The sequence below is a fragment of the Alosa alosa genome, chromosome 7 (assembly GCF_017589495.1).
Source record: "Alosa alosa isolate M-15738 ecotype Scorff River chromosome 7, AALO_Geno_1.1, whole genome shotgun sequence".
In the NCBI taxonomy this organism is placed as follows: Eukaryota; Metazoa; Chordata; class Actinopteri; order Clupeiformes; family Clupeidae; genus Alosa; species Alosa alosa.
Genome location: NC_063195.1, coordinates 2,816,246 through 2,843,196, shown reverse-complemented (window position 1 = coordinate 2,843,196; position 26,951 = coordinate 2,816,246). Strand labels below are relative to the sequence as shown.

General features: G+C 40.8%; 1 protein-coding gene across 1 annotated transcript; it reads right to left on the bottom strand.

Moving 5' to 3' along the window:
• Positions 1-446: 446 nt before the first annotated feature.
• LOC125297673 (prostasin-like) lies at positions 447-21,490 on the bottom strand. Its single transcript, XM_048248112.1, has 13 exons — positions 21,107-21,490; positions 18,692-18,712; positions 17,396-17,558; positions 17,000-17,271; positions 16,138-16,282; positions 13,126-13,135; positions 11,325-11,693; positions 8,470-8,534; positions 8,022-8,191; positions 6,610-6,725; positions 6,230-6,294; positions 894-1,021; positions 447-810 (listed from the first exon to the last, which is right to left on the bottom strand). The coding sequence occupies exons 1-13, from the start codon at positions 21,159-21,161 to the stop codon at positions 710-712; spliced, it is 1,680 nt and encodes a 559-aa protein (XP_048104069.1). The 5' UTR covers positions 21,162-21,490; the 3' UTR covers positions 447-709.
• Positions 21,491-26,951: the final 5,461 nt, after the last annotated feature.

The following is a 26,951-nucleotide window of genomic DNA, read 5'->3' as shown; positions in this document are numbered from 1 at the left end:
AAAGCATTACCGAAAAGAAAAACATCTAACGAGAGATAGAAAAATATAAGACAAGAGAGAGAGATACAAGAGAAGGTAGAGAGATATAAGAGAGAGATAGAGAGATTTGAGAGTGCAAGAGCAAATCTAATAGGTGCCTGCAGGAATAAAGAGAGGTGCCTAATAGACCTCTGAAGTTTGCCTACAAAAAAGAACCAAAACGGCCATCTTTGCCCATATAAGGAGATCCGGTTGTTAATTGAAGCTAACTACCTATGGCAAGTTGCATTGCAAGTTAGCTCTGGAGTAGCAAAAATCTAAGTGTGCCACCTTCACATACCGGAGATCACAGTATCCACTCAAAGGCAGAGGACAAAAGTGTGTTCAGGAAAACGTCTGCATTTCAGAGTTTGTCATCCCCGCAAGAGTTTAACAGGTGCGATAATTCAAAATCCCCATGTTATTTTCCCATAGGAAAAATCGCCAGATACCGGATGTCAAAGATGGCAGCTTTTTTGTAAGCGAACTTCAGAGGTCTATGGGAAAGAGAGGACAGCCCATAATATACCTGGTTACATGTGCACTTAATTGACCAAATAACCTGCCCAGGTTAGAGGTGCAGTTCATTAACCAATGAACCTCTCCAGGTCCAACCCTGCCTGCGCACATGGGAGAGCCTGAGGAGGGCGCAGGGGGTCATAGCAGATTGGACACTTTGATGATTGACAGGTCATTGAGTTAACCACTGCAGCTGCACCAGTAGAGAGATGACCACCAGGCTCCAGGAGCTGAAGACGCTGGCCACACTGCTGACTACACCTGGGAGCAGAGCTGATGATGAAGAACAGAAGAGAGTTAGTTATGTGTGTGTGTGTGTGTTTGTTTGTGTGTGTGTGTGTAGGGGGCGCCCTAACCAGTGATGGTGAAACTGAGTTCTCCACTCTCGGCTGCGCGGAGCAATGTGTTGTAGATGGCCGTACTGCTGGGAAGGATCCCATTGGCTGTGAAGGTCAGATCTGTCTCATGGACGATTGAGCCTTGCCTGACCAATCAAACAAAACATCACACCATGTCATCGTCATGTCACAGAGATCAGTCTACACAAACAGGACATTAGCTACAGGGATAACATATCTATTAGTTAACACTACAGGACATCAGCTACAGGGACCACATATCTATTAGTTAACACTACAAGACATCAACACCAGGCAAGCCTGATGCTTTTTCTCTACGAAACTCCCCTAGCGCCTGCGTAATCCGTCGAACGCAGCGAGCCCCTCGCCGGGTCTGAAGCTCTTTTCCTTTTCTTTGCATCTTCCGTCAAGGGTTTTCGCTGCTTCATCGCCGGCTTTGCCATTATACACACGTTTGCAACAATTGCGCTAGATACCGCATTGACTGTCGAGTTCTATTAGGTGGTATTGTAAACGCAGACGCCATATTGCTGGGGGCAACACCAAAACATTATTAGTTCATAGATTTCACATGTAAAATACATTTTATACAACCCCACCCCCATCTTGCCTGTTCATAATTCTGAGAAATTGTTGAATTGCATGTGTGTGCAAAGAGGGCAAGAAAGGGAGAAAAAAAGAAATGAGGGAAAACAAGTGTTTTCCCAAGAAAGGTGAGCCCAATTGTTTCAGGAGTTTGATTTTCTAATATCCATTTCCTTGTAGTTCAGGTGCTCTCTGTCAGCAATTGGTTAAACTATGCCAGTCCCAGACATTGAGTCCACATTCAGAGAGATAAGAAAACCAGCTGAACTTGTTCTGTTGTCAAACTCATGTGAAGTTAACCCTTTCACTTCCTCACAGTGTTGCATGAAGGAACACACAGAGACAGAAAGGCAAAGATGGTGGGGGTCCTTCAGCTTCAGTCCTGATTCTCCAGGATGCAGCTCGTCTAGATCAGAGGGGTTGGAAGTCAGAGCTGAAACCAGACTAATAAAACCCTTCTGTGAGACAAGACAAACCTGACAGCCTGAGTGTGAGACGATAGGAAGAGAAAGTGAGGATGTTGTTATTAAACCATTAAATAGGGGGATATCAAGCTGCTTAATGAATGATCCAAAATGATCTTTTGAGAGACCACTACATAAGTCTCCATACTAAGAAGCACATGCACATATTTGACACACTGCAGCAGAACACCACTAGTCCAATTACAAGCACTTAGAGAGTGGCATCTGACTCGACCAATAGGGATGGCTGCACAATCCCTTCATGTTGTTTCTGCATAGGTATTAGAAAGCTAGATACCGCATTGACTGTCGAGTTCTATTAGGTGGTATTGTAAACGCAGACGCCATATTGCTGGGGGCAACACCAAAACATTATTAGTTCATAGATTTCACATGTAAAATACATTTTATACAACCCCACCCCCATCTTGCCTGTTCATAATTCTGAGAAATTGTTGAATTGCATGTGTGCAAAAAGAGAGGCAAGAAAGGGAGAGAAAAAGAAATGAGGGAAAACAAGTGTTTTCCCAAGAAAGGTGAGCCCAATTGTTTCAGGAGTTTGATTTTCTAATATCCATTTCCTTGTAGTTCCAGGTGCTCTCTGTCAGCAATTGGTTAAACTATGCCCAGTCCCAGACATTGAGTCCCACATTCAGAGATAAGAAAACCAGCTGAACTTGTTCTGTTGTCAAACTCATGTGAAGTTAACCCTTTCACTTCCTCACAGTGTTGCATGAAGGAACACACAGAGACAGAAAGGCAAAGATGGTGGGGGTCCTTCAGCTTCAGTCCTGATTCTCCAGGATGCAGCTCTCGTCTATATCAGAGGGGTTGGAAGTCAGAGCTGAAACCAGACTAATAAAACCCTTCTGTGAGACAAGACAAAACCTGACAGCCTAGTGTGAGGACGATAGGAAGAGAAAATGAGGATGTTGTTATTAAACCATTAAATAGGGGGATATCAAGCTGCTTAATGAATGATCCAAAATGATCTTTTGAGAGACCACTAGATAAGTCTCCATACTAAGAAGCACATGCACATATTTGACACACTGCAGCAGAACACCACTAGTCCAATTACAAGCACTTAGAGAGTGGCATCTGACTTCGACCAATAGGGATGGCTGCACAATCCCTTCATGGTGTTTCTGCATAGGTATTAGAAAGCTAGATGCCGCATTGGCTGTCGAGTTCTATTAGGTGGCATCGTAAAGAGACGCATTCATATTGCTGGGGGCAACACCAAAACATTATTAGTTCATAGATTTCACATGTAAAATACATTTTATACAAATCACCCCCATCTTGCCTGTTCATAATTCTGAGAAATTGTTGAATTGCATGTGTGCAAAAAGAGAGGCAAGAAAGGGAGAAAAAAAGAAATGAGGGAAAACAAGTGTTAACAGCCTTCTTTCCCAAGAAAGGTGAGCCCAATGTGAAAGCAATAGTCTACAAATGAAATTAACTCCTGAAGGTTACAAAAACACTTCAATACCACCGCTAATCCATGATTATCAGTGCTGAAACAGCATTAACACAAAATTAGAAATAACATGATGCCTGATTTATAGCCTACCACAACATTTCAATAGCCTACTAATTCGAAAATTATTATGAGCTAATAGCTTAACTTAGTAGGCTCAATGTTATATAGGTTCATGAGGAAAGGCTGTCAAATTAGTAGCAAAGCTAACTTGTGAAACGCATCACACTCAGTTAGCTATAGATAGCTGTTCTCTCAGCTTCTGAGCAACTGTTCAGTTTTTCATTCATTTCATGTTCTAGCTTTTAAACATTCTTCAAATAAAACAGAAATTCAGTGAAGTCTTGGGTAATAGGATTATTTTCTGTTATACAGTACATATAAGAGTTGTTAGATTAATTCAATGTGTGATTAGATAGTAGTTGTGAACCTCATGCTTCATGCTTACAGCCGGTGGTTGGTTAGTTGGTTGGTTGGGGGGGGGCCATGGCCACCACTTGTGCATAGGGCCCAGAATTTGGTGCTACGCCCCTGTCGGCGGGTACGATACACTGAACTTGCAAGCGAAATATTCTTTCTACAGGCAGTAGGGGTGGGTCTTCAATCACCCTGTAATGAGTCATTTAACCATATACTGACTTACGAAGATGATTAATTAACACAAAACTGTTGCCTGGTGTCCCTTTAACAATACAGGACATCAGCTACAGGGATAACATATAAATTAGTTAACAAGCCTGTCAAGTTAGACACACAGGACATATTAAAATTATGGTTTGTTTTGTTCATATCAAAACTAATTGTTGATATTTGTATATACTATACTATATTGATTGTTGATCATTTTGGTATTATTGTTCTATAATAATATTATACACAAATAAAATGAGTTTGATAGCCACCTGAAGGATTTGGCATTGAGTCTTATAATAGTCTTATAAAAATAAAATGAGTTTGATAGCCACCTGAATGATTTGGCATTGAGTCTTATAATAGTCTTAGGTAACACTTTATTTTAATGTGTCACTGTTACAGTGTACCTACCTAATTAGGTACAGTGGTACAACCTGTGTAACAACATGTACTATCAGGTACTATCATTGTACTTGCATTATGTATTTGTGGGTACCTACATATAGTTGTTACATTGTAATACTGAGTGCTTTTACAAAACTTTGCCAATTTGCCTAAATTTTCATCAGAGGCAAAGAGCTGACCTGAGACCTGCTGGATGGGGTAAATTTGGTCATGATAGATTTGATATACAAAGCATTCTTAGCTCCAGTCAAGGCCTCATTGTCTTCAGTGTACATATAACAGCTGTGCTGCTACAACCTTGTTACTCTTTGATACAGTGGAATAAACCTATTTAGTGTACCAGTTAATTACTTACATGTACATATGACATGTATGTTATGTCTTCGATGTCTTGGAACAGGTCTACTAATTCACTACATAGTACATATATCAACTGTGTTGGTACACACTTATTGCTGTTTGATACAGTGGCATAAACCCATTAAAATGAAGTGTACCAGTTAAAGGAGAATTCCGGTGTGATATTGACCTAAAGTGTATTGAAACATGATACCGAGTGTGAGCGTGTCTCATAGCCCATCTCGCTTGTCCCCTGCACTCCAAAAATCTGAGGCTAGTTAGCCCGATGCTACCAACAGCTTTTTTCAATAGTGGTGCTTCGACGCATCGGGCTAGCCATGCAAATAAATCACTGTTTTACATCCATTTACGAGGCTCAATGTATCTCCACACTTCATTGGTAGACTTCCGAGGGCCCTGACATTTAAAACGAGACATTGAGAACTTTGAAAAAGCACTGGTAGTTTACTTACAAGGCGATTTATACAGACAGTATCTTCCGCGAGAAGTTTAAAAGCCATCTTGATTTAGTCCCGATAAATTCGAACAGTAGTATGAACAGGTATGATAAGGATCAGATTCCAAAAATAATTCAGTGGAAATGCATGGATTCCAGTTGCTGCTGCTGGAAGAAACTGGAATCCATGCATTTCCACTGAATTATTTTTGGAATCTGATCCTTATCATCATACCTGTTCATTCTTACTGCTGCTCTAATTTATCATGACTAAAAAGATAACTGCAAAATATTAATGTGTTGTGTCATTGGTGTATTGGAACATGTCTGCCATTACCCTACATACTGTAGTACATGTATCAACTGTGTTGGTACACATTTATTACTCTTTTGATACAGTGGAATAAACCCATTAAAATAAAAGTACCAGTTAAGTACTTACATCTACATATATACATCCTGTCAATGATGTTATGCATCCTGTAATTGATGTGTTGAAGCGTGTCTGCTGTTACACCACACAGTACATGTGAATTAGTAGACCTGTTCCAAGACAAGACCTGTTCCAGTTTATTCCACTGTATCAAAGAGTAACAAGGTTGTAGCAACACAGCTGTTACATGTACACTGAAGACAATGAGGCCTTGACTGGAGCTAAGCATGCTTTGTATATCAAATCTATCATGACCCGATTTACCCCATCCAGCAGGTCTCAGGTCAGCTCTTTGCCTCTGATAAAAATGTAGGCAAATTGGCAAAGTTTTGTAAAAGCACTCAGTATTACAATGTAACAACTATATGTAGGTACCCACAAATACATTATGCAAGTACAATGATAGTACCTGATAGTACATGTTGTTACACAGGTTGTACCACTGTACCTAATTAGGTAGGTACATTGTAACAGTGACACATTAAAATAAAGTGTTACCTAGTCTTATAATAATAAAGTGAGTTTGATAGCCACCTGAAGGATTTGACATTGAGGCTGATGAAGTGTGGGGTGAAGTCTTCAATGAAGAAGGGCTCCAGCTGAAGAGGAGAAGCACACACATTTAATAATCAGTCATTTAATATTTGGGCATTTAATATTCGGTCATTTAATACTCCGTATTTAGTAATAAGTTATCAAATCAAATTATCATGTTATTTGTGACATGCATGGTTTGTGTACACATGTGTGTGTGTGTAAGGAGTCCTCATTGAATGAATGATGTGTGTGTGTGTGTGTATGTTACATTACATTACATTACATTACATTTGGCTGACGCTTTTTCAACCAAAGCGACTAACAACATGGTAAACAGTAAAAATGTGTGTGTGTGTGTGTGTGTGTGTGTTGCTGACCTGTCGTTTGATGAGTGAAGCTCGGTCCTTAAACGCGTTGGAGCTGGAGTTAGACAAGGCCATGTTGAATGTCTCACTGGTGGCAAACTGGAAATTGGATGCGGTCCTTGGAGCACCTGTACGTACGGGAACAGACATTAGGGTTTACAGCAGGGTTTCCGTTGTCCGGTAATTACCGGACATTGGCTGGAAAAAAAATGAAATGTCCGACAAAATTAAATCTCTCCGGTCAAGTTGTCCGATTGAAATTGGCTAATAATCCCGTCCCCCTAACGCAATCTGAATTTGAGAATAAGCCTAAAATGTAGGCCTATATTAAAACAAGAATATGTCCTCTGGCTATGTTTTTAAATTAACAGGCTCTACCGTTTGAAAGTTATTAAACAACACGCATAGCGATGCTGCATTTCAAATAGGAAGCGCACGCTTAAATGTCCATGTTAAGCAACGAACAAATGAGTGAGACGGTTCAAACATGGCCAGCTAGGCCCAGGCAGACTAGCCTTAAAAGTTTTTTTCAGAGGCCAGACGTGATGGATGATGATAAATTTGTAACGTCTGAAGCCTCAGATGTCCGGTCAGCTCCACCACCACCAGATAAAAAGCAGAAGTGTCGGGCGTATCTGTCGGAATCAGTGACATTGGAAGTTGGAGTTGCGGGGGGTGCGACCACACCGAGACACCGGGACATCAACGAGGAGACTGCTGGTCCACAGATAATTTCCGGCACAATCAAATGGTATCATTGAACCGCGGACTGAATGAAAAAGAAAATAAACATTTCCCAGAGTAGGAAATATTTCTTAGTTTATTGTTATCAAATAAAGAGGCATTAGGGGGTGAGAGTGCTCATTCTTGTGTGTGCGCATCTGTACAAGTTAAACAGTGGAACCACTGGACATAACGTGGGTAGCAGCAACAAACAACGTAGCCTATTTAAAACAACGAACGAAGCAGATTCTTGCTGTCCATGAAAAAATAGATACTGGCTAGATCTTGTTAGGCATGTTTAAGTTAGGCTAATGAACATGTTGCATTCTATACGGCCTGATTATGTCATTCTTTAAGCTACATAGCCTGTCTTCAGTTTTCCTCAACTTGACTAATTAAGAAGCGATAATAGGATATTTGACGGGCATATCATCAAAATGTCCGGAAAATGAAACCTCTACCAGCCACTTTTTTCTAGCGGAAACTCTGGTTTACAGTCAAGTCTCACCACTCTGCAGCCATCTTGGTGACGACTTCAGGCAATTATCTTGAGCAGCAATTTCGGAAAATTACGTCAATCACAATACAATACAATACAATAATGTGGTTGGTTACATACATTATGCGGTTGGTTACTTACATTACAGGAAGGGCTGGGGAAGTATGTATGCATGTGTGTGTGTGTGTGTGTGAGTACTCACTGATGACCCTAATGGAGTCCACGTCGACAGGCAGTGTGTAATTGGAGGCGGGGTCACTCACAGCCTCCTTCAGGGTATTCACAATGTCCATTCTATCTGGTACCGACTCAATAGAGTACTCGTTGAAGACCAGCTCAATGGCCATCTCCATGCGGTTACGAGAACTCTGCCTGCAACGCGCACACACACACATGACACATGACACACACAATCACACAATGCGCTTCATCACAGTTACATTACTTCACACTATCCAGGATCAGACCTCACCAGACACACTCACACACACAAACACATTCACACACAAGCACATGCTCTCACTCACACACACAAACACACTCACACACAAGCTCACGCTCTCACTCACAAACACACACTCACACACACACACACACACACAAAGCTCACAAACACACTCACACTCACACACATAAACCAGAGTGCATACCAGAAGGCCACCACAATGGTCCTCACAAACAGTGTTCCATACTGGGTCCGGTAGACGGCGTCACACTACAAAGAGTCACAGGGAAATTGTTAAGTTCTGTTAGCAGCAACTTGCTAACCTGACTCCGCCAGATGGATTGCTTTGTATTTGCCCCACATATCCATCTGGGAACTTTCCGTTGGAGAACGTTTGGGAAGGGGCGAAAATATTGGTTAGCTGATTGGATAAACCATTTGTCTATCACCACCTATGTTGGTGATAGACGGGCCAAATCAACCAGATCAGATCAACGAAGCGTTCTTCTAATGCCATCTTTTGACATACAAGTTCGGTAAGTAGCTAACGTTAACGTTTTTAAACTTACCATTTGTATGTGACATGTGAACCTCATCAACGACAATCCCCACCAAATTTTCATGGTAGGCTACACTTCTGAAGAAAGCAGATTCCTTCTTGTTAGGTAACTAAGATTCAGATACCAAACACTAACTGGAATTGGCCGTGCGGAGGATGTCTGTGTCCTTCATTCCTCCCAGCTACATTTCAGACTCCTAGCTTCCTAGCTTCCCCAGGAATACTCGAATATTCGGATAAAATTTCAGCGATAGCTATGCTCATCTCATCCGCGGAAGTCGCCATGTTGTTTAGACTGAAGAGTAGCTTCTCGTTGCGTCACACCTAAACTTACCTCAAAACCAACGCTGATTGGACATTTGTTTGGTGAACTGCTCCAAATTTTCTCTAGCGGAGAGACGCCAGACTGATCTGCGAGTGAAAATCTGAAGCTCTCGAGATCAGGATGGTCTCACGAGGCTAGCAACTTACAGTACTTGTATCATGTCACGCATTCTGTGAAATAATTTCTTTCAGGATCTTAAAGAAGCACTATGCAACAATTTTAGCAAAAATGACCTTAATTATGCAGGTTGAGAGTCGTTCTGATGGTTCTACAACACTTTCTGGGGCGTTTGGTGGGTGCTTCGTCTCCCCCATCACTTCTCCACGGAAAAATCGAATATGCAACTTTCGGAAATCCAGATGTGAGCGGAACTATCTAATCGCGCCTCGAAAATGTAGTCAGATTGTAGTTTCGAAGAAGACTGCAAAACGGACACCGACTTGGCTTTGTTGCTGTTGAAATTGTAAGTAGCCTACCCTTGGATGAACTTTGTTTTTGTAATGTGGTTTGATAGTCTCTTGAACAATGTGTTTGCCTGACCATTTTATTGTGAGCGCTGTATGTGTTTATCTTGGTTTCTTGTTGGCTAGCTCGCTCTTGAATTAATTTCCCCTTGGGGATCAATAAAGTATCAATCTATCTATTTATCTATCTAGCTAGCTAGTGGGGGGTTAGCGTAGCAGTCACTTGCTACCGAAGCTGCAGGGGGAGCTGTGTCGTGAAAAATGCGAGCCCAAATCCAGCAAAAACCCAGAAACAGCAAAGGAATAACCAGACCTGCATAGTGCTTCTTTAACCAATTAATCTAAAAAAGTTTGTTTGCATTGAATATTATTCCACACTATGCTATCGACTCACCAGTTCCTTGTCAAACAAATTTGTTTGCAACAGTGAAGCTGAGTTTGTTGTTAACAAAAAACGTAAATGTTTCTTCAGTTAGGAGCAGGACTTTTTTTTATTTTGCATAGGCAAAAGCTAGCCTAATATGCATGAAAACCTTGAGGGAGCTGCAGCTGTTAGCATCAGCACAGTCATATTAACACAGCAGGGCACACTAGCCCAGTGAAGTGTAAAATCCCCAGAAAGTTTCAAACCAAGCTTGCGCTGATATGATGCACAAACTTTCCCAGGTTCATCTGTCTGAATCTCAAGCTCTTTAGCCTAGCATAATGCTGTATTCACAGCATGGTGAATGGCAAACAATGACAAAATGCTGTTCATGTTCAAGTTCATAGCCTGGTTATTTATCGAAGGACTATGGCACGTTTTATATTTTATTATGATCACATGGGGTTACTGTGTAGGTAATACTACGGTTAACTTAACATGCCCATCAGGCTACACTGGACAGATGTTAGAAAACTTTTAAACTTTTTTTTTTACTCTTCACTGATCTGAGCTAATTAGCGAATTACCTTAAGTAGCCTAGCGTCTCGGGAGAGAACTACTAGAGAAAACGCTGGGGATAAAACTCAAACAAGTTAATGTTAGACTTAGACTAGCTGTGTAACAGTTTCTCGTTGCAAAATAAAAATTTCACTGGAGCTCCATGCACTTTTGTAGGCTACACGCAGTCTCAAAAACACTGTTTACAGCTCTTCGAGTCACTGTACGAAGTATTTTTTTTTTAATATAAAAATAGGCCTACACTTATGGGGTGGGTGTTATTGTGTTTTCTAAAGAATCTCCCGTCTTGCTTTTGTATAAAAAATAATATTTAGTGACACATATGTAAAAGGGAGAAAAAAAGGTCACCTTCTGTTATTTAGCAGGCTACGATATAAGGTCTGGAATTTAATTTAATATTGTTGTAATGGTAGGATAACTACACAGTTTACACAATAATAACACTATGTTATAAATATTGTATCAATGCAATTATTGGCTGTCAATTATTCAAAATCGTGGCTCTGTCTCTCATTGAACAGTAACCTATTTAATGCATTCTAATCCATTGTCAATCACTTCCGGGAACTTTTTGAAGTTTACATGAACCACGTGACCTTAACGAATTTTGAACACCCATTGTCGCAACTCTACCTTTATATGGCTCTGATCTGAACCAATCAACTACATTCTACAAAATATCTGGACAAATCAAGCTACATTCTATAGAAGATCTGCTCCAATCAGTTACTTTCTACAGAAGATGTGGACCAATCCGCTAGCAACTCACCACAGCAACGACCTGAGCAGCCTGCTGTTGGAATTCTTGGCTCTGTGGGTTGCTTAGCGCCTCAGTGTAAACGATGGTGAGGACAAACTGCAGCACAACAGTCGGGGCTGGCCGAGTGGGTTGAGTTGTAGTGGTTGCCGTGGTAGTTGTGGTAAAACAGGAGCAGCTGTTGTCAGCATCTGCCCCACTGGAGGTAAACTGGACAAAGCCTGGTTGATTAGTGCTGATCTGGGAGTTGATCCAGCTCTCGTAACGGGACACCCTGGTGAAGACTGCAGGCTCATCACATGATTGGAATCCAAAGCTAACGACACCGGACTGGATCCACACAGAGTCCTGTTTGCTCACCATCGGTCCGCCAGAGTCTCCCTAGAATATTGATTAATTGCTGGTGTCACATGATTAGGAATATTGTATTGCGTTGTATTCATTTATGCAAAGAAAACCCCTAAATCCCCCTTACTGTTCCTTTAATGCAGGGGTGTCCAAACTACGGCCTGCAGCCCGCCAGGCACTTTAATCTGGCCCGCCTAGCATTTATTAGTTTATCTTATTACACGGCTCTTCATAGTGCTGCAGAATGCTCCATTCACTTGAATGGGCCTTCCCAACGTTCGGCGGTCTGCTAATTCTGAATAACAGACCGTTGCTAAGTATAACAGACGGCTGTCAAGGAAAATGGGCTTTGTGCTTCAAAGTCAATTCTTTCATATCACTACGCAAGGATTGGAACTTCATTCAAAAGTGAAAGCAAACGGTTGATCAGCTGTGTTCTAAAGAATGTTTGATTCAAGTTCAGCGTGTGTTGCGAACTATTTATTTCTCAGCAAAAGCCATGATGAAACGGTAACAAATAGGCTATAGCCTAGGCTATGTAGGCTAAAGAGTCATATCGTGGGGGAGTTTATTGTGTCGTTTTGGTAAGTAGCCGTGTAATAAGCAGGATAATGTATAGAGCGCCGGTCATTGTCGGAGATAGGTCCCTTCAGGGCGGAACAAGACCCCTCCGCTGCGTGTGGGGTCCCGTTAAGCCCTGTCGGGACCTATCTCCCGACAATGACCGGCGTTCTATACATTATCCCTTACATAGATCCGGCCCGCCACGCACTTTAATCCGGCCTGTCGAGCATTTAATTAGGTTATCATAGGCCGCTTGCTATTTTTTTCCAGTGACAGACGACGTTGTGAGTAGGCTAACTTTAGGCTATTGCAAACTGCTTTACACTCTTCTTGTAGAGCGATTACAATGTCTATGTCAAAACAGCTTGTTACGTCGAGATACATAGTATCTCCTTTGCAGCAGATCTAACTACGTTATGCTACTCCATTTAATTGGGAACGCATTTGAGCGTGCACGAGAGGGAGAGAGCGCGGCAGGTTCCAGCTGGCTTGTCATTGTTGATAATTGATATCTACTTTTTAAATAAGAAACTTTTAAAAGGAAATCGCGATGGCAACAGTAGTTCCCACTACTGACCACTTATAAACTGTGAGAGGGCATGAGCCATAGGCACTGCACTAGCCATAGGCTATATATGACTGGAGCTAGCAAAATAGTCTTAAAGTGACAGTGCACCATTTATAAATGAATTAAACAACATCAAATTAACAGTATTTCTTAAGAAATTTTCTACAACAAAATGACTTTGTCATTTAAATCAGCGGTCCCCAACCACCGGGCCGCGGGACATTCCTAACCGGCCCGTAGCCTACGACAAGAGTTTAAAAAAAAAATGCATGCAAACTCATTCGAAGCTAATTCGACATCTAGAGTCCAAGCATCCTACACTTAAAGACAAACCCCTTGAGTTCTGTGGCGTAAGAAACGCGAGCAAGAAGGACAAAAAACTAGTCGCGTAAAAGCAACCACATCGATTGAGCGTGGCTGCTAAAAGCCTCATAGTGGCTAGTCGGATTGCTAAATCTAAGAAGCCCTTTACTATTGGGGAAGAGTTAATTCTGCCTGCTGGTAAAGGCATGTGCAATGAACTCCTTGGGGAGGCTGCAGCTAAAAAAATAGCTCAGGTACCGCTTTCTGCAAGCACTGTCCATAGGGGAATTGATGATATGTCAGAGGATATTGAGGCACAGTTGTTAGGTGAATGGGCACCGTGGTACGCTATCAAGTTGGTTGGTTGCAGGTCACTGGCCAGAGTGTTTGAGTTGCGAGAGCAGCTGCAGAGCCGCTTACAGAAAAAAGTCACCGTTAGCTGCATATTTTACTGATGAGGGCTGGGTTTCAAAACTTCGCTTACCTGTGTGACATATTCGGGTTGCTTAATGACCTCAACCTGTCACTGCAGGGGAGAATGACGACTGTCTTTAAACTGGCAGATAAAATTCGCTGCATTTAAAGCCAAGCTTGATTTGTGGGTACGACGAGTGGATCGGGGTGTATTTGATATGTTCCAAACAGTAGTGGGGTTTTGGGAGAGACTGAGGCAGGGCCCTTTCTCTAGCAGCTGGTCTTGCGATCACCTTGTTGCGCTTTCAAATGAGTTTGAACGTTACTTCCCATCCTCCAAAGATCCACGGCAAACCAATGAGTGGGTCCGCGCCAACCCATTTGTCAATATCCCGAATAGTCCTAACTTGTCAGGCGCGGGAGGAAGAGCAGTTGATCGAAATTGCAAATGGCGGTGGTCTTAAGAGTGTGTAGGCTATGATGAAACCTCTCTGGCGGGTTTTGAATGAAAACCAAAGCAGAATATCCCGAGATAGCCGTAAAAGCTGAAAAACGTTGCTACCATTTCCCACCACGTTATCTATGCGAGGCCGGTTTTTCGGCAATGACTGCAACTAAGACCAAATTAGCACAATCGACTGGACATTTCAAACACACTGAGGGTGTCACTGTCTTCCATCACCCCCAGATGGAACCTTCTTGTTGCAGGGGAAACAAGCACAGGGCTCCCACTGATTATATTAAGTAATGCGTTTTAGTTCCCATATTTTGTTACCATATTTTGTTAAGCATGTTCACACATGATAGATGTAGCTTCAAGTTGTCAATTTTCATAGTTCATATTGTTCAATTTTCACTTCTTCAAGTTCCGTTTTTCACATTTTTAAGAGTTCGTTACCTTCACTGTTCATACATAACTGGAGCTAGTTCTTTTCAAGTAATGCATGCACAACACGGAACGTGGAACATGGAATCCCCGAACCCCCCCCCCCGCCCCACATCGGTCCCTGAAAAAAAAAAGGGAATCAAACCGGTACATGAAAGGTTGGGGACCCTGATTTAAATGATATAAAATGTTATATATATTTTATATATATATATATATATATATATATATATATATATATGTCACAAAAACATTCCATAGCGGGCCACACAACAAAAAATAATTATTTTTGTTGTGTGGCCCGCTATGGAATGTTTTTTGTGACAAAAAAATAAATAAATAAATAAAATATGAAATCAATAAATGAAATATGAAATAAATAATTAAAAGTTGAAATAAATAAATGAAAGATTAAATAAATAAATAAATAAATGATTAAATGTAAAAAACATATATACATTTACATTTACATTCCATATGCACGGTTATGCAATGTGCCATGAAATAAATAAATACGTCAGTCACCCATCAAGGCGGGACCTAACCACTGATTGCTGCCTGAAATAACAGGAAGTGATCCAGCTCTGAGTCAGACTGTACTGGCTTGCTACCTGTGAACCACACTGGACTAAGGACATAGCTCAGACTTGTATCATAACTCACGAAACATACAACAACAAGGATTTCATACTTTTGGGAAGATATCAGGCGTGAAAGCGTTCTGTCATTTGATGGGTCTGTTTGCTGTGTCTGAGGGTTGATAGACATGCTATGTGCACATCTAGACAGTTAGCACAAGCGTTAGCTAGTTATCGACATCTACAGAAAGCGAACTTATATCTATGGCAAACGACTTTGCTATTGCTTCTATTTATAGTAGGGTGCCCAGACGCCCCAGTTAACTTCACTTGAGCTGAATTCACCTCATTTGTTATATGATACATAAACAATAAAGCTTGAGATGCCCATGCCGTGAACTCTTATTATGTGACTGTCAGTACAGGCTTGCTACATTGCCCAAGCAGTGTCCACAACTTTCCAGAGACTTTTTAGTTCTCAATATGAGGGTATAACTCAGCAGCCGACAAGGATTTTTGACAGCACTAGATGCTATGCTTTTACGTCCTGATAACTCACAGCCAAGAGTTAGCAACATAGAACACAATCTTTCTGAATGAAAATGCCTAGGTTATGGCTGTTAGCAGTAGCACTAGCTTTTAGCTTCTATCAATGACTTTATTCTGATCAGCCAGTCATGCTCACAAAGTTTGATTTTTTTTTTTCAGGCAGCAACCAATCAGCGGCTAGGTCCCGCCTTGATGGGTGACTGAGGTATTTATTTATTTCATGGCACATTGCAAGACCGTGCATATGGAATGTAAATGTCAATGTCAATGTATATATGTTTTTTACATTTAATCATTTATTTATTTATGTATTTAACATTGTTTTTATTTATTTAACTATTTATTTAATCTTTTATTTGTTTATGTCATATTTCATTTATGTATTTCAACTTTTAATTATTTATTTCATATTTAATTTATTGATTTCATATTTCATTTATTTATTTAATTTTGGCACAAAAAACATTCCACAGCACGCCACCCAATTTTCAAAACCCAATGTGGCCCTTGAGTCAAAAAGTTTCGACACCCCTGCTTTAATGCCTAAATTATTACACCCCTGCTTTAATGCCTAAATTATTACAAACATGGTGATTCTTGTAAACATGCTCTCACATTACAGGGCCTTTCCTTCGTAGACCAGCACAGATCATGTTGGATGTGATATCGGCATTTAAGATTCTATAGATACAGCCACACTGCCTGTTCCCCAGCACAGGAACCTCAACTTCCTGTAGAGTCTCAGGAAATGGAAGGGATTCTGGGAGTGACATAGACACAACACACTCAAGATGAGGAGAGGGCAGGGTTGTGCAAAATTTTGAAATTAATTAAGAATGACTGAATGAATGAATGGAATTTGAATTGAGGTCAAAAACAGGATCTAGAATTACAATACGAATGTGAATTAAAGGAAATAGAATTGAAATTTGGTGTTTAACAATGCTTTACAGTATGTCAGATATGATTACATTACATGTTCTATACATTATTTGTTTGAACTAAGTGTACACATTACATTACATTAAAGGCTCTATTCAACGGATAATTAAGTTTGATTTATTGTAATTTTCTGAAACATGATGGAACAAGACATTGTTATAATGGGTATAACAATGAATTACATGTATAACAATGAAACACATTCTTTATGTGTGGCTGTCAAATTTCTTTGACTTGCCATGAATTTAACTTTTTCTTTTCACTTAGCTAGCTTCAGTTAACACCCGAATCTCCTTATATCAGCAAAGATGGCAGCTTTGGTTCTTTTGTGTAGGCAAACTTCAGAGGTCTATTCAATTTACTGTGGGTGGAACATGAATTGAATAGAGACCAATTCTAAAATATGGAATTTTGCACAAGCCTGGGAGAGGGAATATGATCCCACTGACCGCAATAATTCGAAAAATTACGGTCCAATTCTGAATGATGTAATGTAGATGCATGTCCTGTCCAATGTTATAACACATTTGTTTACCTCCTTCACCGATGTAACCCCAGCCAGTGATCCAGCTGTTGGTGCCAGTGCTGAATTCACTCCCACTGGCAGCCAGACAAACAGGACTGACGTAGTCGTTGAAGTTGACTGGGGTACTGAGACGAAGCAGAGCGATGTCGTTGTTATTGGTGTCTCTGTCGTAACTGGGATGGCTGATGATCTGGCTTAAACGGCGGCTTACGCTGTTGGCGTTGCTGCCTTTCAGGTTCTCAAGACCCAACACAACAGTCAGGCCACTGGGGATTCTGAAACTATGACAACCAAAAGTTTGCTGAGGTCAGTCTGAAACCATGACAACCGATAGACTACAGAGGTCAGAACTGTAACCAAATGACTGCTGTTAGACCTGACACCAGGACCATTAACAGCTCTTACCTGCTAAAGCAATGAGCTGCCGTTAAGACCCATTCATTGTTGATGAGGGAGCCTCCACAGAAATGTCTGCCTGACTGCTGAAGACTGGCCTGCCAGGGCCAATTTCCTGCAGGAGCATCCTGACCCCCAACTATCCTGGTGTTGAGTGGAGGTCTACCACACACTGGGGAAGGAGATGTCACAGTTATTACCTTTTAGCTCTTTAGCGATCTCCAAAGCCTTCAGCTGTATGACGGTAATCAGCATTCCCTCATTACGTGTTTCAGTCACATCATATCCACTCTGCCATCAATCTGTTGGAAACGGCCGCTTTTAGCACCACAGATTTTGATGACGACTGCATTTTTAAGACAGTCTTTCTGGGCTCGCCATCGCATTAATCACCATATGATTTTAAAATTGCCATCATAGCTCCTTCTCAATCATTGGAACCACTATTTTTGAACCACTTTGTTTGAGATGATCTCTTGGTCTCTCCATCATTCAAGCTTGTGCCACTGTTGTGAAGGACAGCTCACTTAATTCAAAACACAACATAATTACGACTTTAAATCTCATAATTATGACTTTAAATCTCATAATTTTGACTTAATATCTCATAATTACGACTTTAAATCTCATAAGTATGACTTTAAATCTCATAATTTTGACTTAATATCTCATAATTACGACTTTAAATCTTATAATTTTGACTTAGTATCTGGCAGGTTTTTTTTTTCAAGTGGCGTAAACGGGCTTCGATAGTAACTGTAGGATGATTTGTAGCTGTAAAATGGATCCGTACCTGTAGAAAAGATTTGTAAGTGTATTTTTGGAATATCGACAATTACTTGTACAGATCATTTTTACATTTACAATTTACATCATTTACATTTTTACATTTACATAATTTCTACAGCTTCAAAACGTGATACACATGTACACAATATTTGAGTCTAATATTCTTCCATATGAAGGGACTTAGGGCAGCCGTGGCCTACTGGTTAGCGCTTCGGACTTGTAACCGGAGGGTTGCTGGTTCGAACCCCGACCGGTAGGCCACGGCTGAAGTGCCCTTGAGCAAGGCACCTAACCCCTCACTGCTCCCCGAGCGCCGCTGTTGATGCAGGCAGCTCACTGCGCCGGGATTAGTGTGTGTTTCACTTCACTGTGTACTGAATGTGTTTCACTAATTCACGGATTGGGATAAATGCAGAGACCAAATTTCCCTCACGGGATCAAAAGAGTATATATACTTATACTTATGACAGGTTGATAAACAAATGAGGGTGATCAGGTAAACCTTTTGATACTCACCATTTAGTTGCCCCCAGGATCCTGTTAACAGAGAGAGAGAGAGAGTGAGACAGAGGAGATAGACAGATAGTCACTAGTTGGCCAGTACTTAACTCAGTGTTACAGCTAGTGACATTAAATTCACTTTCTATATGTTGCTAGAATTGCACCCAAATCAAATACATGTACAGTAATATAACTAAATATGTTGAAGTTTTCAAAAAACAACTTTTTATAATTAGAAAATTAAAAGAAAGTGGTGAGTGGTTTATACAACCGATGTAAAGCATATCACTTTTATTGGGTCTGTCACTATAAAAAATCAAAGACTGGTTTGGGTTCTTTCTGGATTTAAATGGCATTCAGGAGGCCAACGAGAAAGTTCACGTTCCACGGTTTCACTTTTTAAATAAATCTTTTACGAGGTCACCTTGATTTTGAACTTGCCCTCTGTGGGTATGACCAAAGCGAGAATGGAAGAGTGCGCGTAACTTAAAAGTGCGTAACTGAAGCGTGTAAAAAAAGGGCTTACGGTGATTTACGCACTAATGGGAGAATTTGCCCCTAAGTGAATTAATTTCCACACTTGGAGATCCAGTTCTGCCAAGCTTTAATGAACTCATAAAAATTCACACATACACACACACACATACACACACTGACATAAATGGCTGAATAATGAGAAACATCTCATTAATATTCCTGGATCTGACTCACGGAAATGGCTCATGAAGCAGTAACAACAAAATGTTTTCTCTCACGCACAAACACACACACACACACACACACAGTAGTCATGCATCTCATTACTGGTGCCAGTAAGGAGGACAATGCATCCTTTTGCTTCCACGAGACATGGGATTCCTGGAATGTCATTGATTTTTTATGAAGTCTATTCCAGACATGGGCAGTCATGGAATATCAGGGAATTGTGATATAGTTGTTTACAATGTACTTGCCAAAATACATATATTTCACATAATTGGTGCATATCTGGTTAATAGCTTTACTGCTTGCTTGAGTGGTTGTGATTAGCCCAACTTAGTTTTTTCAATGTAAACCTTGTGAAAAATCACTATGAGACTTATTCCCCTTAAATGATTGAAAGGTACCAATTGACCAAAATTAGGGGGTCTGGCTCAAAGACTAACAGGGACAAACACATACAATCATAACACATAATGAGGTGCATTTTATGTTTCTCCTCACACCATTTTACACAAAACTCCCACTTTCCCCTTGATCCTCCCATAAATAAACTAGTTCAAAGCCTTGCTGGGAACACATACAACTATACTGATACAACTATAATGATGCTGGGAACATATACAACTATACTGATACAACTATACTGATGCTGGGAACACATACAACTATACTGATACAACTATACTGATGCTGGGAACACATACAACTATACTGATACAACTATACTGATGCTGGGAACACATACTGTACAACTATACTGATACAACTATAATGATGCTGAGAACACATACTGTACAACTATACTGATACAACTATAATGATGCTGGGAACACATACTGTACAACTATACTGATACAACTATAATGATGCTGGGAACACATACTGTACAACTATATTGATACAACTATAATGATGCTGGGAACACATACTGATACAACTATAATGATGCTGGGAACACATACAACTATACTGATACAACTATACTGATGCACATTTTATGCTTCTCTTCCCACCAGAGTCCACTGTTCCTCCTAAAGAGTAGAGTGATCTGGTCCTAAAGAGCAGAGTGATCAGGTCCTAAAGAGTAGAGTGATCTGGTCCTAAAGAGCAGAGTGATCTGTTCCTCCTAAAGAGTAGAGTGATCTGGTCCTAAAGAGTAGAGTGATCTGTTCCTAAAGAGCAGAGTGATCTGGTCCTCCTAAAGAGTAGAGTGATCTGGTCCTAAAGAGTAGAGTGATCTGGTCCTCCTAAAGAGCAGAGTGATCTGGTCCTAAAGAGTAGAGTGATCTGGTCCTAAAGAGCAGAGTGATCAGGTCCTAAAGAGCAGAGTGATCTGTTCCTAAAGAGCAGAGTGATCTGTCCCCTCCTGAGTGATCTGGTCCTAAAGAGCAGAGTGATCTGGTCCTAAAGAGCAGAGTGATCTGTCCCCTCCTGAGTGATCTGGTCCTAAAGAGCAGAGTGATCTGGTCCTAAAGAGTAGAGTGATCTGGTCCTAAAGAGTAGAGTGATCTGGTCCTAAAGAGCAGAGTGATCAGGTCCTAAAGAGCAGAGTGATCAGGTCCTAAAGAGCAGAGTGATCTGTCCTTCCTGAAGAGCTGGACAGAGTGATCTGGCCCTCCTAAGAAAAGTTTTAGTGGCCGCGGTTATACACTCAAACGTATAATGTATTAATTTACACACACACGCACACACACGGACACACACACATGCACATAGTGGGGAACTCACCCTTTAGCAGGGTGCAGACCACCGTACCAAACCACAGCCAGCCACTGAAAGACATGATCCAGCCTCTTACGGTTCCTTTTGTCTTCGTGAACGTTCCCTCTTACGGTTCCTTTTGTCTTTGTGAACGTTCCCTCCTACGGTTCCCACTTTCTGAGTTAATATTCTGTTCAGCCACACGGTTCTATCCAGTTCTGCCCTGAGGTTCTGTCAGTCTCATATATGGTTCTGAGGTTCTCTCTGTGCTTCACAGGGTTCCTTCCTTGTCTGTGGTGTTCTCTCAGTCTCATATATGGTTCTATGGTTCTATCTGCTCCTGTCACCCAGGTGTGACTGACTGTCTGTCGCTAAACAAAAACTCTACATTTCAGGTACATTCTGTGTGTTGCCCCTCCTTCATACACCTGTGATGTGATGAGGGTGTGTGTGTGTGTGTCCATTGTCAATCATGCCTGGCTGACACAATTCTCTGTGCCTGTGTGTGTCAGTGTGTGTGCATGCTGGCATGATTGGGTAGGTGTTTTTTTATCATGTTTTGTCATGTTGTCTGTGTGTCGCCAAACACAGAGAGTGAAACATGTCATGGGCATCAGTAGACCTGTTTTACTAGAGCGTGTGCCTGGCCTCCTGTGCAATCTATTTATCTCTCTCTCTCTCTTCTTTCTTTCACACACACACACACACACACTAAGACCAACCCACCCACTCAACCACATAGTTACTCGTTCGCCCACACTTAAAAGTTTGCCTGTTTTTGGTAGAACTTTGGAACAACTTTGACTGTGATGTGTATGTGTCCTCCAAAGCTGATGTGACACTTTGGAATGGAATGGAACACTTTGGAATGGAATAGAACACTTTTCTGAGCAGTGTTGCTGGGCAGCGTTCCTGTATTGTTGTTCTGGCATGTGCCCTTTGATATTGGGGCACTTTAATCCAGTAGTCCAATGAACAAGATCATCCAACTGGAACACATGGAACTGGTTATGTGGTTGCTCTGCAACATTGCTCCATAAGTTGCCCCAAGTACCAAGTATCACCTTAATACCAGCAATATCATGCATTCTGCACATGCACTGACAATGTCAGAGACTTCATTATCTGTATTATATGCCAGTGTAGCATGAGTATAAAGCCATTATTTTAAGGTAATAGAACTGAATGGGGTTGTTTTAAACTGACATTCTGTGGGTTTTGTTTAGTCGTGACTTTTCAAGTGCATCTCTGATACAGTATATAGGCTGAGAACAGGCAGGTCAGCATAGTTGATCTGTTGATGTTTGCCGGCATTTATAGCATGTCTCATAGGCAGACAAAAGCTGTTGCTCTCAAACATAGTCACTTAGGGTGCCTTCCCACTTGGACCATTTAACTGGACCGAACCCAAATCTCTACCCCTGGAATCACTGTTAACTGGTGGACACTGGTCCGTATGAACATCCAAAGGGTCCAAACCAAAGGGTCTAATGTGAATATGGCTTTAATAATCACACTCAGTGTGATGAAGGGTCTAATCTGAATATGACCTTACAGTAATGTGAATATGGGTATGTGTGATGAAGGGTCTAATCTTACAGAATAATATGGCTTTCACACACTCAGTGTGATGACAGTAATGTGAATATGGCTTTTTAATCACACTCAGTGTGATGAAGGGTCTAATGTGAATATGACCTTACAGTAATGTGAATATGGCTTTCATAATCACACTCATGAAGGGTCTAATCATGAATATGGTTTTAATAATCACACTCCAGTGTGATGAAGGGTCTAATATGAATAAGGACCTACAGTAATGTGAATATGGCTTTCATAATCACACTCAGTAATGTAGATGGCTTTAATAATCACACTCAGTGTGATGAAGGTCCCTAATCATGAATGTAATAATCACGCCAGTGAGATGAAGGGTCTAATCTGAATATGACCTACAGTAATGTGAATATGGCCTTACAGTAATGTGAATATGGCTTTCATAATCACACTCAGTGATGAAGGGTCTAATGTGAATATGACCTTACAGTAATGTGAATATGGCCTTACAGTATTGTGAATATGGCCTTACAGTAATGTGAATATGGCCTTACAGTAATGTGAATATGGCTTTTTCATAATCACCTCAGTGTCATGGAAGTGTCTAATGTGAATATGGCTTTAATAATCACACTCAGTGATGAAGGGTCTAATCATGAACATGGCCTTAATAATCACGCTCAGTGTGATAAAGGGTCTAATCATGAACATGGCCTTAATAATCACACTCAGTGTGATGAAGGGTCTAATCATGTGAACATGGCCTTAATTGTGATAAAGGGTCTAATCATGAACATGGCCTTAATAATCACGCTCCAGTGTGATAAAGGGTCTAATCATGTGAATATGGCCTTAATAATCACGCTCAGTGTGATAAAGGGTCTAATCATGTGAACATGGCCTTAATTGTGATAAAGGGTCTAATCATGTGAACATGGCCTTAATTGTGATAAAGGGTCTAATCATGAACATGGCCTTAATTGTGATAAAGGGTCTAATGTGAATATGGCTTTAATCACACTCAGTGTGATGAAGGGTCTAATCTGAACAGTGTCATGGGCGGACTGTTGAGTTTAAACGAGGATGTAAGCAAGCATCCAGAGCAGAGGGACAGTGAGCAGGTGGTGGAGTCTAGTTGAGGCTACATGATAAGAACTCAGTGGTGGAGCAGGTAGGCTAAGTGTGACATGCCATGCTGACGATGATGATTATTAATTGCGATAATGTAATGATATGGTAATGACAACATAGTAAGGCCGTGCTGTGATTATAATAACAAATAGCGCAACTTAAATGTTCTAAATGAATGATTTGCAAACCCGGACAGCGAAAGAGTGTCAAATCGATATTACTTGTTGGTCAGATTGATCAGTTTCCGTCAGACGCCCAAAATTCAACATCGATGGCATGAGTGGTGGTTGGTCTCTCAAAGTAGAGCGTCGAAAGGGTTCTATCTTGGAAGGGTTATCAGGGTAAAGATGGGCTAAAAGACTGTAGACTGACGGAAATGTAGGCTACAAAACATCAAGTCATATTCATGCAAAAGCCAATATAAGCTATATATACAGTGACCTATACGATACTGTACTGGAAGACATTAAAGATAATTAATTAATATAGCTATACTGTTCCAAAATGTACCAGCAATGTAGGTAGGTAGTATAACCTACAGGAATAAAATATTTCCAGCAACAGCCCTGTTTATTTCAGTTGTCCTACAGTGATTAATGTCTACGACAATCAAGAAATTTAGCTCCTTACACATAGGCTTCAGTAACTGTTTGGTGCTGCTGTCACTTAAGCATTTTATAGTTTAAATGTAGCCTATTGAATACTTTGAAATGATACTTTGAATTCAAGCAGAAACTCTTTAATAATTGCTTGTATAGCCTACTTGAATATGGAGATCATGTGCTCCATGGCTACCTCTGATCAGTCAGAGTGATAGCCAATGAGGCCTACATAACTTTCAGTGCAGTTGAAAAAATATATATTTAAGGGTAATGCAAAGATTTTGTATTTAATTAGGTGTGCCCGACCGATTTGAGGGCCGCTTGGGCCAAATATGCCAGGGCCAATTTTGGTCCCAGTCCGCCCCTGCTCAGTGTGATGAAGGGACTATTGTGAATATGGCCTTACAGTAATGGGAATATGGTCTTAATAATCACACTCAGTGTGATAAAGGGTCTAATCATGTGAACATGGCCTTAATAATCACGCTCAGTGTGATAAAGGGTCTAATCATGTGAACATGGCCTTAATAATAACGCTCAGTGTGATAAAGGGTCTAATCATGTGAACATGGCCTTAATAATCACGCTCAGTGTGATAAAGGGTCTAATCATGTGAATATGGCCTTAATAATCACGCTCAGTGAGATGAAGGGTCTAATCATGTGAACATGGCCTTAATAATCCACGCTCAATAAAGGGTCTAATCATGTGAACCAGTGTGATAAAGGGTCTAATCATGTGAATAGCTCTTAATAATGTGATGAAGGGTCTAATCATGTGAATATGGCCTTAATATCACATCATGTGTGATGATGAAGGGTCTAATCATGTGAATATGGCCTTTGTGAATATGGCCTGGAAGGGTCTAATCATGTGAATATGGCCTTACAGTATTGTGAATATGGCCTTAATAAGGGTCTAATCATGTGAATATGGCCTTACAGTATTGTGAATATGGCCTTAATAAGGATCTAATCATGTGAATATGGCCTTAATAATCACGCTCAGTGTGATAAAGGGTCTAATCATGTGAATATGGCCTTAATAATCACGCTCAGTGAGATGAAGGGTCTAATCATGTGAACATGGCCTTAATAATCACGCTCAGTGTGATGAAGGGTCTAATCATGTGAATATGGCCTTAATAATCACGCTCAGTGTGATGAAGGGTCTAATCATGTGAACATGGCCTTAATAATCACGCTCAGTGTGATGAAGGGTCTAATCATGTGAATATGGCCTTAATAATCACACTCAGTGTGATGAAGGGTCTAATCATGTGAACATGGCCTTAATAATCACGCTCAGTGTGATGAAGGGTCTAATCATGTGAATATGGCCTTAATAATCACACTCAGTGTGATGAGGGAATAGAGCACAAGGGGGTTTTGTCCTCCCTATAATGCCACAAAACTCGCCATCTAGCAATCTATTTAAGGTTTAAAGCAATCTATTTAAGGTTTAAAGCAATCTATTTAAGGTTTAAAGGTTTTAAGGTTTAAAGCAATCTATTTAAGGTTTAAAGGTTTTAAAGTTTAAAGCAATCTATTTAAGCTTTAAAGGTTTTAAGGTTTAAAGCAATCTATTTAAGGTTTAAAGAGTATTTCTAGTATTTTGATACATGGCCTGGCTACTGTATTTTTTAGTTTATTTTGATACATGTATTTGATATTTTATTTAAAATATTCACTTTGATGTATTTTTGCCCATCCTTGTGTGTGTGTGTGTGTGTGTGTATGTGGGTGGGTGTGTGGGTGTGCATGCTTGTATGAGAAGAATGATGGTTGTTTGTAAGTGACTGGATGTGTTTAGCCATGTGTGTGTGTGTGTGTGTTTGTGCGTGAGAGAAAACATTTTTTTGTGACTGCTTCCTTGAGCCATTCCGTGAGTCAGATCCAGGAATATTAATGAGATGTTTCTCATTATTATGTCAGTGTATGTGTGTTTGCGTGCGGGTGTCTTGGAATGCATCTGTCAATGTGACATATGTGCATAAACACACACACACACACACACACACACACACACACACACACAAACACACCTTGTGTTGCCTTAGGGCTTCTTCCACTGAGGTTAAGAAGGGATTGTATGTTTATTTAGTTTGATATTTAATTGGTATAGTGCCAACAACACAGAAATCGCATAGCCCCAACACACTCACACTCACACGCGCCACACACACACACACACACACCCCTGTTAAAGTGCCCTCAGAAGTGTCCTAGGTCAACCTCCAAGGTCAACCTAGTAAAAAGGTATAGTGTGCATGGGCGTAGATGTAGGGTGGGACGCTAAGGACTAGTCCTAATCAAAATGTTAAGATGACAACATTGTCCCCACCAATATTTTAGCGAACTTATTTGTGCTGCTGATCATTCCGACAGCCAGCACGACAGTACAAGAAACATCATTTGATTGGCTGATCAAGGGGGAGGGGGAAGGGTTATCTGACACGCACGCTACACGCATGGAGAGTGCCAATGGACAGGCTACTTTGCACTGGCAGTCAAGCAAGCAGATGTGTTAACGACAACGGTAAGTTACCAGGGCTGTCTGCCAATACATACCCCATGAAAGGC